Below are 16,115 nucleotides of genomic sequence, written 5' to 3'. Positions count from 1 at the left end.
ATATATTTTTTATAGATTAAATTATAAAAAATACCCTTAAACTTTCAAAAAGAGTTCAAACAATGCCCTTGCCATTAGTTTTGATGGGAAATATTAAAATTTTGTTCAAAAAATACCCCTGAACTTTCAAAACGTTTCAAAAATACCCTTAACTTAATAAAAGTTCAAAAATACTTTCACCGTTAGTATGGAACAAAAACAGTTAATTCTTATGATAAAACTGATTTTATCAATAAAAAAAATAAAAAATGCTCCTATTGATCCATTTTTGAAGTTTTCTTAAGTTCGAAAAAACCAATTTTAGAATAAATTATATAAATATTCCCACTTTTTTCATATAGATACTCTCGTATTTCTCTTATTTTTCTAATTCTTAGCTTACAAGAATGTTTTCAACAATCAAAATAAAAACAAAAATTTTAAGGGAAAACATAAAATACCACAAAATTTCAAAATCAAAATATCATGTTGAAACATACCAAAACGATAAATAGTCAAAATAAAAAAAGTATTTGACTATTTATCGTACATATAGTACTCTCACATTTCTCTTAATTTTTCAATTTTTAGCTTACACCAATTTTCTTAACAATCAAAACATACCAAAACACTGCGATACTGAAGGCCACCTCATGAAGTGCCTTGGAGAGCAAATTGGAAGGAGTGCCTCTTCATGCACGCATGTCAAATAGAGAGTGATGTGGTGCCATAGGGCAGGACTGCAACGTTTGTCTGGCAAACTGTCTCTACGAATGGCGCGGGGCACAAGTGTTGTAGCACTTGCACAACGTCGTACCTCCCCTTATTTGATTTCACCGTTTTACCTCCCGTTGCTTGCTAATTGTTTCATTTAAGTCCAAACTGCATCCGAAACGTCTCGACTTTTTTTGCTCGATAACCTATATAAGAACTAAAATAAATATTAAATTCTTAAGAACCAACACGATTTAAGGTGATACTTTTTTTATTTGTCTATTTATCGTTTTGGTATGTTTCAAGAAGAGATTTTGATTGTGAAATTTTTTTGGTATTTTATGTTTTAACTTAAAATGTTGGTTTTTAGAAAATTAGTTCAAGCTAAAAATTAGAAAATTAAGAGAATTATGAGAGTAGCTATAGGAAGAAAATGGAGATATCTATATAATTTATTTTAAAATTGGTTCTTTTCAAATTTAAAAAATTTAAAACAAATTCATCAATAGAAACATTTTTTAATATTTTAAAAAAGTTTTAAAGTCATTTTTTTCACGAAGAATTAAAGATTTTTGTTCAAATATCAATGGTAAAGATATTTTTAAATTTTTATTAGATTAAATATATTTTTTCTCTGAAACTAATTGTAAGGATATATATATATATATATATTTTAAATTTAGAGTATTTTTGAAACATTGGAATTTTCAAAAGTATTTTGGACACAAAATGCAAAATTTTTTATAATTTAACATTTTTTTATATCTGAAACACAGCCCAAGAAGTAAACCAACCCTCGATATTTTTCATACAAATAATCTTGCCCTAATTCCACGAGGTTGAATAACGACGACGATAAAAGAGTGCAAGATTCCCAATTGATGGTTCCGTCCGTCGTTTCGAATCGTCTTTGCAGATTAATCGAGAGCTGAGTTCAGTCCAATTCGTTTCGGCTGCGAGTCACTTGCAAGCTCTCGCCATAGCTGCAACTGTCGGGGAGTATTCGGAGCTTCTTCTCTCCTTCAGTTTCTCCCCAAGCCATCGCTTACAAGCACCACTTGCAGATGTACTCCAACTAACCCTAATTCCTTCTCCACTGTCTCTCTCTCACCATCTCAACAGACCCACCTTGGTTCCCACCAAAAACCCTAGAAAATGTCTGGCGGGTTTTTCCGGGTAATGATCTAATTGCACTTATAACTTAGTTTTCAGCTCCTTTTTATGGGTTTTTATTTGAATCGAAACGAATCTGCGTGTTTCCGAAGCTAAGCGTTTACGTTTGGCTGGGGAGTGTTTGGGATTTAGTTCTGTTTGATGGGACAAGTTCTTTTTATGTAGCTTTCACTTTCATTGTCAAGTCGGAGGACTTCGCATCTTCTTGTTTTTGTTTATGATTATGTTGTGTTCTAGCTACAAGAATCGTTCTTTCTCTTGTTAGATGAGATTAAAAAATCAATTCATAATTAATTTATCTTTGATTGTGGATTGTTCATGTATGGTTTTGGTATCCATCTCATTGTACTCATACCCTCCAGTGTTTTCTCGAGGTTTCATGGATGTTTTTCTTTGTTTCATTATCATTAACTAGGGTACGTCTGCGGACCAAGACACTCGTTTTTCGAACAAGCAAGCAAAGCTGTTGAAGACACAAAAGTTCCCTGCTGAACTAGACCAGTTGGTTTGTTTTTTTCGTCTTGCAATTGTTATTACGTGTTGGTTATTTAATTGTCACAGATGTTTGTTTTATGTTGCTATGAATGATTAATTATTTTAAGGGCTAATCAGTAATTCTTAAGCACGAGCGATGTGTTTTAGGTGGATATGACAAAGGTGAAGATGGATGTTATCAGGCCGTGGATTGCTACGAGGGTGACTGAGCTTCTTGGGTTTGAAGATGAAGTTCTTATTAACTTTATATATGGCCTTTTGGATGGCAAGGTAATAACAAGAATTTTACAGTAGAATTTCAGGCAATTTCAAGCTACCTCAATATTTTATTCCACAATTTTCTTCTTACTTTTTGTGAGTTTAACAATTGCGGGATGAGAGATCAAACATCAACTTTTGGGATGGTAAAAAATTGTATCATCCACGGAGCCGTTGTATCCTTTCAGACTTTCTTATTATAATTGCATTATGTGATATTTGATTGTTCCTTTTTGATAATGGTGGCTCTGCTCAAGCCGTACTACACTAGTGGCATGTGGCAGATGAATTGTGGCTGTCCCAATTTGCTAAAATATATATTCTACAGAAATGATTTAATTTGTACTGTTCAATTTGCATCAATTAACTGCTTTGGTGCAGGAAGTAAATGGGAAGGAAGTTCAAATACAACTCACTGGGTTCATGGAAAAGAATACTGTGAAGTTTATGAAAGAGCTTTGGATACTACTTCTCAGTGCCCAGAAGAATGCCAGTGGTGTACCTCAACAATTTTTGGATGCCAAAGAAGAAGAAATTAGGAAGAAGAAGGTTTCTAGAATTTCATATTTATTGTACTGCTAGTAGTTACTTAGATTACTTGCTTGGTGTCTTTCTATTGACTAGTTCCCTTTGATTATTATAGGCAGAGACAGATTTTCTTGCAAATGAAATTCAGAAAAAGAGAGAGAAGGAAAATCGAGAAATTGAGGAGCAGAGATCGAAGAATATGGTAAATTTTTTATTCATGTTGGAGTTATAATTGATTTAAATTGGTTTTTGGTCATAACTTTTCTCTGTATTTCCTCTGGCATTCAGCTAGCTTCTGCAATTATTTGGGTTCATGTCCTTTACCTCAAACTACTGTAGGACGATGGGGCTGAAAAGGTGTCCAATTCTGTTTTGGAGCCTATGTCAAAGAATGTGCGCTCAAGGGCTATGAGAAATCATCCAGAGGACGAGGAAGTGGCTGAAAAAAGAAATGGTGTTAGGGGGAGAAGCAGGTAATATATTACAATAAACTGATTTTCAGCTTTAGTGCAATGATTTGTTTTTGTACCTTTTATTATATGACGAAGAAGCATTTTTGTACCTTTAACATATGACAAAGTCAATATTCTCACTTATCAAAAAAATATTGTGACTTGAGAATTCTCTTGGGCAAGGACATATTTTGTAGCTGTGGGAGTCTTAAATATGATAATATTTAATTTGCGATTGATAAAATTTCTGCCACTTTAAGATGGATTGTCATTTTAGTTTGTACGTGCTAGAAACTTGTCCTGCATTTTGTCTTCCTGAAAGTGCCCAGGAATCTTCAACCAGATTCTTGACTAGAAGTCTCTTCTTTGACAATGATATACATGTCTGATGTTGTATAATTTTATTGCCAAGCTTAAACTACAACTGACCAAGATTCTTTCCTTAGAGGAGAAACTAGAAACTAGAAACTAGAAAGTATTTTGTTTCCTATGACCATCAAATTATGGAATGAGTAAGAACTTATAATATGTTTTAACAGGGTCTCTAGGTCTCATTTAGCTGTTCGATCTCCTACATCTCCTAGGTTATTTTTTAAATGTATGCATACTGTCCTTTTGAAAGTTCTTATCATATTTCGTAGGTCACATTTGACAAATTTGTAAGTATGTGGCTTGGGTCTTTTGCAAAGGCTCACCTTCAAGGTCTTTAAGCCAGCTGATTTCTAATTCTAGAAGTTACTCAAAGTACGTTTCCTATTTTTGATATAATGATAGTGATCCAATGCAATTAATGAATTTATATTTGTTAAAAGGGTGCCTCACATTATTTTCTTGTCATTTCTAAATTTCAGTGATGCATATGTTTATTTGTACAATGACAATAATTTTTTTTTAAACAGAACTATGTGGTTACTATGGAGCTTTTTAGAATCCCCTTAGGTTGTACTAATGCAAATGCTTTTGACATATTTTTTTAGTGATAGACACGAGTCAAGGAGTCTGTCTCGATCACCTCAACGAAGACGACGTTCTTTTTCACGAGGAAGATTGTCTAACAGTCCACGGCGAAGGGACCATCGTGATTCATTCTCTCCTCGACATAGATCATCACATTCGAGGAGAAGGTCCAGAGATACTTCACATCGTAAATCTCTTTCTCCAGCAATGCGCCAATTGCGTTCTCCTTCTCAACATAGTTCACCATCTCCTCATCGCAAATCACCATATCGGTCATCTTCGCCAGTGCAACGTCTATCATCATCACCTGTGCATCGAAGGTCACCATCACTTGATAAGCATAATAGATCACCATCACCCACAGGGCATCGCAGGTCACTATCACCAATTAGACGTCGTCATTCACCTTCACCTGTTCGACGTCGTAGATTGCCATCACCTAAATGGTATCGTAGATCACCATCACCAGAGTGGCGTCGTAGGTCACCATCACCAGGACGACGTCGTAGGTCACCGTCACCAGGACGGCGTCGTAGCTCACCGTCACTAGGACGGCGTCGTAGGTCACCATCACCAGGACGGCGCCATAGGTCTCCATCACCTATACGACGCCGAAGGTCTCCATCTCCGATACGACGTCGAAGGTCACCATCTCCACCACGACGTCATAGGTCACCATCTCCATATCGTCGAAAATCACCTTCCTATGTGCGTCGCCGTAGATCGCCATCTCCATCACATCGTCGTAGATTGCCATCTCTGGAGCGTTACCGTAGGTCGCCCTCACCTATTAAAAGCCACAAGTCCCGTTCTCCTGTTCGACGACCTATGTCACCTTCACCATCACCAGTACGGAAATTGGATAGGTCATCACCACTTCATCATCGCAGAACACCCTCACCTCAGGAACGTAGATCTCCATCAACCTCTTTAAGCAAATCTCCTCCATTGCCACAAAGGTCATCTCCAGGACATCGCAAGAGATCAAGTCCTTCTCAACACAGTCATAGATCCACGTATGATCGGAGTTATTCATCAGAGGAGCAGGGAAACCTATCGCCTGTCAAAGTAAAATCTGCACATCAGAGGAGGTCTCTGTCTCAATCTCCCATGGACAGAAGCAGGTAATTCACTTTTGTTATGTTAAGCTTGCATCCTGAAGTGATAGTTTCTACCTACTTGACCGCATATGTATTTGATGATTGTCTGCAATAAGTACACACAATTTGGTCTTATGTTAAGAATTATACCTAATACAAGCTATGTTAGTAATTTGTTGAACAAAACTGCTAAATGGTAAGAGTACTAGCCATCTACAGTAGAATAAATTTGCAGCCTGTGGTTGAAACATTTTAGTGCTTGAATTTGTGAATTATTTTAACTTGATATTTTATGTCGAGAACATTACAAATAAATGTCATAGTGAAGCTTCTAAAGAAAATTAGTTTGCAGGCTTTCAATCCGATTTTTGATTTCTTCTTTGCCTTTGAAAGATGTTTCAATTCAATTAAGAGGTAGGCCAGCAGGTAGTCAAGGACAAGGCCTCTAATTGTCCTGGCCATAAATGGAAACTACAGTGGTCTCGGCACAGCATAGTAGTATCCTAAAGGCAAACTTATAGGATCACTTCATGATACTGGTCCTCAGAGGCAGTTTTCCCTGTTGGCCCTGCTGTTAGGGACGACCCATTTTATCATTATTACTATTTTTTTGTAGAGGAGTGTTTAAAGATTTGGATCAAATTCTTGGATGTCAGTTTGCTAGTTCTATTTTGTATTCTTTTAGTATTTGTTTTGGCTCATAAGATTGCCATTTGATGGTGGGTTTTATTCATCTGTTTTATGATAGGGGTTGGATTTTTTTTGACATTCTTTGGAGCATTTGGAAGGATTAGGTGAATTTCTAAAGGATTCAGATATGTTTAGAAGAGATTTGGTCTCTTGTCAAGTTTAATGTCTCTTTTTGGTCTTTTGTTTTTAAGGCCTACGTTCGATATTATTCTTTAGATCTTATTCTTTTGGATGGAAGTCCTTTTTTGTGTACTTAGGTTTGCTTGTTTTGGCTTCTATTTACCTGTCTGTTTGTGTAGCCTCTTTTGTAACCTTCTGATTTGTCTCCACGCACACGTTCTGGATGGATAAAAACAATATCCTGTAGTTTTCAGTGTTCTGAGATCATATGATTCCCTTGTGGGATTAATATGCACATAATCTTCCTTTTTCTTGATGTCTTTCAGATGATTAAGGTTTGTTCATGGTTTTGTTCACATCTTAAAATTGTGATACAGAAATGTTCAGACATCTTCAGCATCCCGACTACCTTCCAGATCTTTAAGATCGCCACAAAGGGATGTTAGGGAATTGAATAATTCCAATAACAGATCACGAGCTTCATCATCGTCTTTGGAGAGGTCTCCAGCGCCGGCAAATTCTCCACCAGTTACAAGGAGTGCTAGTGATGATAGGAGGTGGTCATTTGTCTACTTTATCATAATGCCTGTTGTATTTCTATTTGATGATCTTTCAAGCTTTTTTTGGTTTATATACTCGTATCTTTGGGAGGTCATCTAGATCTTGTTCTTAGTTATCCTAGGAAGATAAAGGAGCAATTTACCTATGATTGTAGGTTAAGTTCTCCACGATCACGGGCAAAGCAGCATCGTCGTGACAATCATTCAACAAGGGCAGAGGAAGAAGAGGCCACCTACACTAGGTGAATTTAATTATTTGAGCTAATACACAATTCATTAAGGATTTAAATATTGATGTCGACTAAAGAAACTTGTAAAAATTATTTAAATTAAGAATTGGTTTGTTTCTACTTCCAAATTAAGAATTGATATTAAACTCTCCGATTCATTTGGATATAACAATAGATACGTCGATGTATTTGATCCTTAATTTCGATCTATTTAACTAAATTGTCACTAACGGGTTTTTCTTTTCTGGAATATTTTTTAAATTATATTCCTTGTAGGGAGAGTGAGAATCTTGAATCTGGGTCTTCATTGAGAAAATCACTGAATTCTTCAATTGTCGGTAAGATGAAAGATTCTCTTGCGGATGTCAAAGTCCCTTCACCTGGAAGGTTAGTTTACGGACTTGTCCCTGATGCTTTGGAATTTAGAAAGAAATATCAAGAATTAAAGACCTCATTCTCTATCTCTTGCAAAATGATTAAGATATTTTAATCGTTTATACGTGAAGTTACATGCCCGTTACTCTTGTTTTTGTTTTATATTTATTTTTTAGTAATAAGCATTCTCGACGGGAGGTGCCTGGTAGTCCCGATCAGCAAAAATCTTCATCATCACACAAAGAACCTTCACTTGTTGAGGAGCAGCAGCTGTCATATTCAAGAGAAGGTGTAAAACATGATGAAAAAAGCTACTCACGTCGAAGTAAGGCCAAGGAAACTGAGCCTTCGTCAGTCGAAAATAATCATAACCGGAGCGAGGGCTCAGATTCTGACTTGGAGGAAAGCTATAAGCGTAAAACTGGAAGTAAGGAGAAGAAAAGACACAGAAAATCAGACAGGCGTGACACTTCTTCCGACTCTGAAGACAGCTATGATACTGAATTGGAAAGGAAGGAGGCCAGGAGGAGAAAGAAGGAGGAGAGGAGGTTGCGGAAGGAGAAGAAGCGCCAAAAACGTGAAGAGCGACGGCGCAAAAAGGAAGAGCGGCGTGCAGAGAAGACGAAAGCTAAGAACCTCAGTGATGATTACTCGGATGACGATCGAGTTGCAAAGGAAGGGTCTTATCACAGCGATGGTGCAGACGAGGCTGAGCACAGAAGGCTAGAGATCGAGTTAAGGAAGAAGGCACTGGAATCATTCAATGCAAGGAAAGGGACAAGGTCCTGAATTTATTTATTTCCGGTACATTATCTTGTCAATCCTCGGGAAGTATCTTAAATTTCAGAATAGTTTGTATCAAACACATCTCCACACAAGGGTTACTTTGTTCATCTGTAGCTTCCCTTAACGCCATGAGGCTGAATCGATAAATGGTGATTTTCATGGATGTTCATTTGAATGCAAACTCAAAACAGATCTTGCTACTTGAATTAATGAGTAAAGTTTCCATCTGATGGAAGCATGATGGGCTTCTTGGCTTTCTTGAGCTTCTTTTGGGGCCATCTAGAAGGGCGATGATATCTACATTGCAGGGATCAAGGTCCTTTCATTTTGCTATTGAATCTTTTATGGCATTCAAGTTTTTAGCTACTAGAGAAAATTTTATCGAACGTTTTACTCAATGTTATGTAGCTTTTTATTGCCCTTGAACCTTGGAAAAAAAGACCACTTTTTATGTGTGGTTTTCATACTTGAGTAAAGGTTCGAATTTTAGCGAATTTTAAAAGGCGAGTAGTTTTTGAAAGCTACTTTTTATAGTTAAAAAACTGGCGTTGATTTTGAAGACACATCTAAAGTATAGACAACAAAAGAAATAAGTAGATGGAAGTGTTATTCATAGATTAATAGAAAATTAAGGGGTTGTTTGATGACCAATTGGTTTTCGGTTTTAGAAAATTGGGGTTGTTTCCTCATAATTTTAGTTTTCATAATTCCTAAGGTTTTTTTTTTTTTTTTTTTTTTTTTTTTTTTTTTTAAGTTTTTAAAAGTTAGCTTTAATTTTGAGAATATTTATAAAATGTAGACAACACCACATGGAAACAAATAGATGGAAGTATTGTTTATAGATTTAATTTTTAATAATAATAAAAAAAAACTCGGGTCATGTTGGGTAGCTTGTTTATGAAATTTAAGCATGTTCTTTCAATTTTTTTTATAATGATTTCCACTCTCCTTGAAGCACATATGAATTCTTAGTCAAAATTTAAAAACAAAAATAAGTTTTCGGTAAACTTATTAATGTGGTTTTCATACATCCCACGTAAACATATGAACTTTTAGCAAATTTAAAAAAACAAGTAGTTTTTGAAAACTATTTTATTAGTTAAAAATTTGGCTTTGATTTTGAAAACACTTCTAAAATGTAGACAACCTAATATAGAAATAAATAGACGCAAGTGCTATTTGTAGACTTATTTTTTTTTTTTTAAATAGAAAATATAATATTAAAGGACGGTTTGATAACCAATTGGTTTTAGGTTTTTGAAAATTGTGGTTTTTTTTTCATAATCTGGGTTTTCATATTTCCTATATTTTAATTGCAAGCCAATTTTCTAAAATAATTTTTTTAAGCTACTTTTTATTTTTTATTTATTATTATTTTTTTTTAAAGTTCGCTTTGATTTGAGAATGCTTATAAAATGTATACAACAATACATAGAAACAAATAGATGAAAATACTATTTATAGGTTTAATTTTCAATAACGAAAAAACAAAAACATAGGGTCCGTTTGATAACTATTTTGTTTTTTTGCTTGTTTTCTTTCAATTTTCTTATCATGATTTTCACTTTCCTTGTAGTACATCTGAATTCTTAGTCGAAATCTAAAAACAAAAACAAGTTTTTAGTAAACTATTTGTTTTTAGTTTTCAAATTTTGGCTTGATTTTTAAAAAATATTGATAAAATGTAGACAATATAACATAGAAAATAGAGGTAAAAATAGAGTTTAGAAGCTTAATTTTAAAATAAAATAAAATAACGTAAAATAAAAAACTAAAATGGTTACCAAACGAGGTATTAGTTTTTAGTTGTTAGCTTTGAAATTTAATCTTATAAACACTATTTTTACTCATAACTTTCTACTAATATTTTCAAAAATCAAATCAAGTTTTGAAAATTGAATAAAAGGAAATTTTACTTTGTAATGATTAGGTGTTTAGTTTTTATCAACCTTTATCCTTAGGATTACCTTCTAAACTTCGTTTGGTAATCATTTTATTTTATTTTTTTTAAAAATAATTTATGCTGGATTCTTCTCTTACTTTATTATAATTTTCATCTTTTTAAATAAACACCCTAGTCAAATTCGAAAAATTAGAACATATTTTTAAGAACTAATTTCTGGTTTTGAAAACTTAATTTTGAAAATAAAACTATTGTGTAACTAAACAACTGATGGGGACAACGAAGTTCCACATTTTTTGCAATGGTATGATTATTGTTTACTTTGACCATAAAGTCTTATGACCATGCTTTTTGGAACCACTCAAAATACCTCATACCAATAGGGATAAATGATAGTTGTCTTCACTACTTAATATGAGACATTGTTTGCACTTCTAATAGTAATAATTTTTTTTTTTGCACAATAGTTGGGGGTAATGAGAATTTGAACCTCTAACTTAAAAAAAAAGAAACACATGTCAATTACGGTTGAGTTATGTTCTCTTTGGTTGAGTGGATTTGTTGATGTACACATGTATAAAACATATTGATTTCAAATTACATATGTGTATGTTTTTTTTTTTTGTTAATTAAATTACAAATTTAGTCTTAGAACTTTGAGAATTATGTCTATTTAGTAGGGGTGTTCATGAGTTAGATTGAGTTGGGTTGAAAGACGTTTTAGACCCAACCCAATTGTTCGAGTTGCAAATTCCTTCAACCCAATTAACCATTTATTAAAAAATGAACCAAACCCAACCCAACCATGAAATATTTGGGTTGGGTTGGTTTAGGCTAATCAGATCATTTATTTAAAATTTTGTTATAAAAAGAAGCAAAACGTAAATATGTAAAAATTTAATTTAATTATTTTCATATATTGAATTGAGATTAACAACTCAATCTTAATTTATATAGTGAAAATTTTCTTTCTAAAGTGCAAAGAAATTACCTTTAAGAGCTGTTAAAGAATAAATTATTAAAAAAAATATTGGAGTTAAATAAAATTAAAATCAATATATGTATAAATAATTGTGTTATAAGTTACAATAAAATATATTTTAAAGTTAATAATAAATTCAGGTTGGGTCGAGTTGGTTTGAGTTATATTAGGTGAACTGATGGATCAACCCAACCCATAAAATTTTCATTTATTTGAATACAACCCAAACTACATGGGTTGGATTAGGTTGATCGGTTTTTTCGAGTTATCGGGTTTTTTGAACACCCCTACTCGACTTTCAAAATTATGAATTTAGTCATTAAATTTTAATATTTTAAGATGATCGATCTACTTAGGAGTGATCATCGGTCGGTCAGGATCATTTGTTTGTTTGTTTTTTTTTTCGAAAAAAAAAACAAGCCATTTGGAAAATAATGTATCTTCATTTCCTAATATTCAAATTTTGCCAATAATATCATTTTTAATTTTTAATTTTTGGACATTATTATTTGTTACTACATTTTCACTTTTCTTAAGGAAACATTTAGATTCCTAACCAATTTAAAAAGAATATATACTTATTTTTACAAACTACCTTTATACAACTTAGACTTGAAGTTTAAAAACACGAGTAAGAGAGAAAAAAAAACTTATAAATGGAAGTAATATTTATAAGCTTAGCTCAATTTGATAACCGTTCAATTTTTTTTTTATTAGTGAAAATTAATTTTATAAACACTACGCTTCCACTCATAAGTTTTTTATGTTTTGTTATTCACTTTCTACTAATGGCTTTAAAAATCAAACTAAGTTTTGAAAACTAAGGTCTCATTTGATAACTATTTAATAAGGTCTCGTTTAGTAATTATTTTTTTTTGTTTTTTTTTTTGAAAATTAAGCATATGGATACTAATTTCACCTCAAAATTTCTTCTTTTGTTATCTACTTTTCACTAATGATTTAAAAAGCTAAGCCAAACTTTGAGAAATAAAAAAATAGCTTTCAAAAAGTTGTTTTTGTTTTTAGAATTTGGCTAAGAAAAACAATTGTAGTTAAAAAAGATACAAATCATTGTAAGAAATTTAGATGAAATAGACTTAATTTTAAAAAATAAAAACAAAAAACAAAATGGTTAACAAATGAGGTTTTAATTTTTGAAAATTAATCCTATAAACACCACTTTTATATGTTTATTTGTATGCTTTGCTGTCTACATTTTAAGAGTGTTTCAAAATCAAAATTTGGATAAACTAAAAAAAAATAGGTATACTTAAAATTTGTTTTCTTTTTTGGAATTTGGCTAAGAATTCCTATGTTTTCATAGAGAATATATGAAATCATGATCAAGAAAGTATACATGTGTGAAACAAGTACAATTCTTTAAAACAAAAAGTCAAATGGTTATTAAACCAAATTAGGTCTAAATAATAGTTTTACAAAATTTATTTTGTTTTTAGAATTTAACTTTAAAAATTCAAATGTTTATTTAACAAAGGTGAAAAATATAATTGAAAAAACAAGAAAAAACAAACATAAATTTCAAGAATAAAAAAACCAAAAACAAAATCGTTACCAAATACAATGTTAGTTATTTTCAACAACCGAAAAACCAAAATCAAATTAAACTATAAAAATTTTATGGGTGCATTGCAAAGAATAAGACAACTCAATTTCCTTAGATATATTTTGGAATCTTATATGACATTGTTATACAAAACCCTAGCTTTCCACTTCCAAACACAATCCATATTATTATCCAAATTCCAGTCAAAGCTAAAAACCCTAAGTTTTCCCTTTCTTTCAGTTTTCATTTTCCATTTCCCTTTGCCACAAGTCTATAGCCAACAAATTTAAACCCTTTGTTTAAGTTTATGGATTGATACCAAAAGATTTTGACATTAATAATATTTATGAACCAAAATACAACAATGGAACCTTTTTTTTCTTATTATTTTTACAATAACAAATTTCCATTGACAGAATATCCAATAAGCAAATCATACTAAAAAAGAAAATTTCTATAATTTTGCTTAAATATGGAGTGATTCATTTAGGATAAAAAAGAGGTAATATGTATAAACAAAGAATATGTCATTCTTTTTTTTTTTTTTGGGTAAAAATGGAATGAGTTAAACTCAATGTTCCATATATAGTATGAGTTTCAATCAATTCAAAAGAAATGTGTAGTCCTACCAGTAGAGAGTGATGATGGAGTTGAGTTTTGTGGCTCAGGTCCTAATCTAAGCTCAAGATCCAGCTCGGAGATGGAAGAACCGTGTCGAAACGATGATCCTAGCTTCGGATCGGAAGCCACCTCGATTGGAAGAACTTGATGAATCTTCAAATTTTGATCCATATTTGAGGTATTTTTGACGAAAAGTGGGAGTTGTTGAACTTCTTCCGAAATTAGGGTTTCTTCTCGACCTCCTCCGCTTCGACGATGACCTTCACTCATTGATGGTGAGACAACCCATGGCAACTGTGGTGGGGTTGTCCTCGGAATCATCTTCGGGATGTCTACAACCATCTTGTTCGATGATGACGACAAGGATGGCGACGATATTGATTGCTTGAGCTTGGCCTTCTCTTTTCTATGTATGTTCATATGGCCTCCTAAAGCTTGTGCATTTGTGAAGCCTCTTTTGCAAAAATTGCACTCATAAGATCTAGCTGCTGATTTATTTACACCACTTTGTTCTTCTTGATACTCACAGCTTGCATCTTGTTGATCAATTTCCATGGAGAGAGAGAGAGACAGAAAAAAAGAGTCAAACTTTGTTTGGAAAAGATTAATATTTATGGCCAACTTCCCTTAGGGAATGAACTATAAATTAGAAGGAAAAAAATTGAATGTTTATAATAATTTTAGATTCAACCCAAAGGACAAACAACCATCCAAACTTGGTCATGTGTGGTGGAGTAATTTATGATTTTAAACATACAAATTAGAAAAATATAATTTGCTATAAACTTCAATTATTCCAGTGTATTACAGCTTTTATATATATATATATATATATATATATATTACATCAGTTAAACCAAGTTATTAAAATCTCAGGAATATATCGACATTTTTATTGATATTTTCAAATGTTCAAAAATCAATAATTAAAGATAAACAGAAAACGTAAAACAAAAAAAAATCGACAAAAAGATTTAAGTGGTTCACTGATAGTATGTTAGCTACGTCTATGAATAGAGGAAGAACAATTTATTATTAGAGGAGTATACTTCTTTAGAAATATAGAATAGAGGTGTCGTATCTCTGTTGTATACTTCTCTAAACCCCAGAGTGAAAAGTATGAGACCTCATTCCAACGAATTTCATGACATCAACATAAAAGGATGAATCGATATATCTATCTTAACGTAAATTTTTGTTGAAACATAGACAAAAGTAACAAAATGTCACTCACATGAATACAATATACAAGTTATATAAGTAATAAGTATTAATAAAGTATAACATGTTTATTTATTAATTAATATTTTTTTAAAAAAATTTCATTGATTTTTCTATCGAGATTTATTTTCGTCAATATCGATTTTTAAAACTTACCTAAAAATTAGCTATTTAGATATATTAGGTATTTAGCTTACAGCCACAATAAAAAAAATCGACCAATTTAAACTGGGGTTGATATAATTTTATGCCATGTGTTAATGCACCTATTAAATAGTTAGAGTTTTATTTATTTATTTTTGTTTCAATAATTGATTTAATACAAATAAAAATTTATATCATCATTTGATAACAGTTTGATTTTTAATTTTATGTTTTCGAAATTTATGATTCTTTCATCCTAATTTTTTAATTAGAGATTTCATCTTTGTGAAAAAAAATACTTTGTTCCTGATTAGATTTTAAAAACAAAATCTAAGTTTTTAAAACCAAATTTAGGTTAGATTTTGAAAATATTATTAGAAATTGGATAACAAAAAAATATATAAACTGATCATTGATGAATAGATAATGTTTATAAATTTAATTTTAAAAAATTAAATGATTATCAAACTAAATCTTACTAATCAAATTTTAGGTAAAAATATCATTTTTAGTATATTTATTTTGAGGTTCATTCGATTTTAAATTTATTTTAAATATCAAAATTTAATAATTGTCCTTTCGGTAAATCTTAAGATAAGTTTTTTTGTTTACTAAAATTAATCAGATAATAATAATAATTTTCATGCCAAGAATGTGAATATATCCAAAATTTATAGAGGGAAGACTTTTGATGAAGACTATTTGATTTTTAAAAGAAAAGCTTAATAAAAACTAATTAACAATAGGTCTATTTTATAAAAAATGAACGTAACTCAATTGACGATTGTAAAAAATGAATAAACCAATTGATATAAATTTGTATTATCAACTCGAGGTATGAAGTTCGGTTCCCCTATACTACAATGTTATAAAAGATAAAAAAGATATTTTAACTCATAAAACTATTTTGTTTTACAAAATTTAATAGTGTATTCTTGCCAAGGGCTCAATAAAAATCCATGTTAGGTCATATATATAGTTATCCGGAAAAATTAAAAGGATATTGTACTTTTAGAAACTATTTAGGGAAATATTGTTGTTTTCAAATTATTTGTAAAAATATTGTTGTTTTAAATAAGTCGAGGGTTGAAAATTCGACCTAGATATGTCGAATTTTGAACCCTTGACCTTCCTTTTTTTTTTTAGGAAAATATTGTTGTTTTCAAACGGATTTTGTCATCTCAGCAAGTCTGACTAAATAACGAGCTAATGAGCTAATCAAATTCGAGAGCGAGATTATGAGAGACAGCGAGAGTTTGAGCG

General features: G+C 31.7%; 2 protein-coding genes across 4 annotated transcripts; one reads left to right on the top strand and one right to left on the bottom strand.

Annotated features, from left to right (window-relative positions):
- The first annotated feature begins 1,467 nt into the window (after positions 1-1,467).
- On the top strand, positions 1,468-8,682 carry LOC120082592 (serine/arginine repetitive matrix protein 1). 3 transcript variants are annotated; one of them, XM_039037835.1, is made up of 11 exons: positions 1,468-1,869; positions 2,282-2,367; positions 2,509-2,631; positions 3,001-3,168; positions 3,263-3,349; positions 3,487-3,620; positions 4,577-5,680; positions 6,844-7,023; positions 7,182-7,268; positions 7,533-7,643; positions 7,808-8,682. In XM_039037835.1, the coding sequence occupies exons 3-11, from the start codon at positions 2,515-2,517 to the stop codon at positions 8,418-8,420; spliced, it is 2,601 nt and encodes an 866-aa protein (XP_038893763.1). In that variant the 5' UTR covers positions 1,468-1,869; positions 2,282-2,367; positions 2,509-2,514; the 3' UTR covers positions 8,421-8,682. The 3 variants fall into 3 exon arrangements, with proteins under 3 accessions (XP_038893763.1, XP_038893762.1, XP_038893764.1); XM_039037834.1 differs by having other exon boundaries at positions 2,282-2,371; XM_039037836.1 differs by lacking the exons at positions 1,468-1,869; positions 2,282-2,367; positions 2,509-2,631; positions 3,001-3,168 and having other exon boundaries at positions 3,436-3,620; positions 7,808-8,655.
- Positions 8,683-13,472: 4,790 nt separating this feature from the next.
- Positions 13,473-14,042, bottom strand: LOC120083955 (transcriptional regulator TAC1-like). Its single transcript, XM_039039860.1, has one exon. It carries the CDS (start codon positions 14,040-14,042, stop codon positions 13,473-13,475), a length of 570 nt encoding a protein of 189 aa, XP_038895788.1.
- Positions 14,043-16,115: the final 2,073 nt, after the last annotated feature.

Source organism: Benincasa hispida, chromosome 8 (genome assembly GCF_009727055.1).
Source record: "Benincasa hispida cultivar B227 chromosome 8, ASM972705v1, whole genome shotgun sequence".
NCBI lineage: Eukaryota > Viridiplantae > Streptophyta > Magnoliopsida > Cucurbitales > Cucurbitaceae > Benincasa > Benincasa hispida.
This window is presented reverse-complemented; position numbering and strand designations above follow the sequence as displayed.

Bases quoted from the DNA above. Each gene is read 5' to 3' on its own strand.
- LOC120082592 (XM_039037834.1), top strand. From the start codon at position 1,849: ATGTCTGGCGGGTTTTTCCGG. The intron at 1,870-2,281 runs GTAATGATCTAA...ATCATTAACTAG, and splicing joins TGTCTGGCGGGTTTTTCCGG to GGTACGTCTGCGGACCAAGA. The intron at 2,632-3,000 runs GTAATAACAAGA...GCTTTGGTGCAG, and splicing joins ATGGCCTTTTGGATGGCAAG to GAAGTAAATGGGAAGGAAGT.
- LOC120083955 (XM_039039860.1), bottom strand. From the start codon at position 14,042: ATGGAAATTGATCAACAAGATGCAAGCTGTGAGTATCAAGAAGAACAA.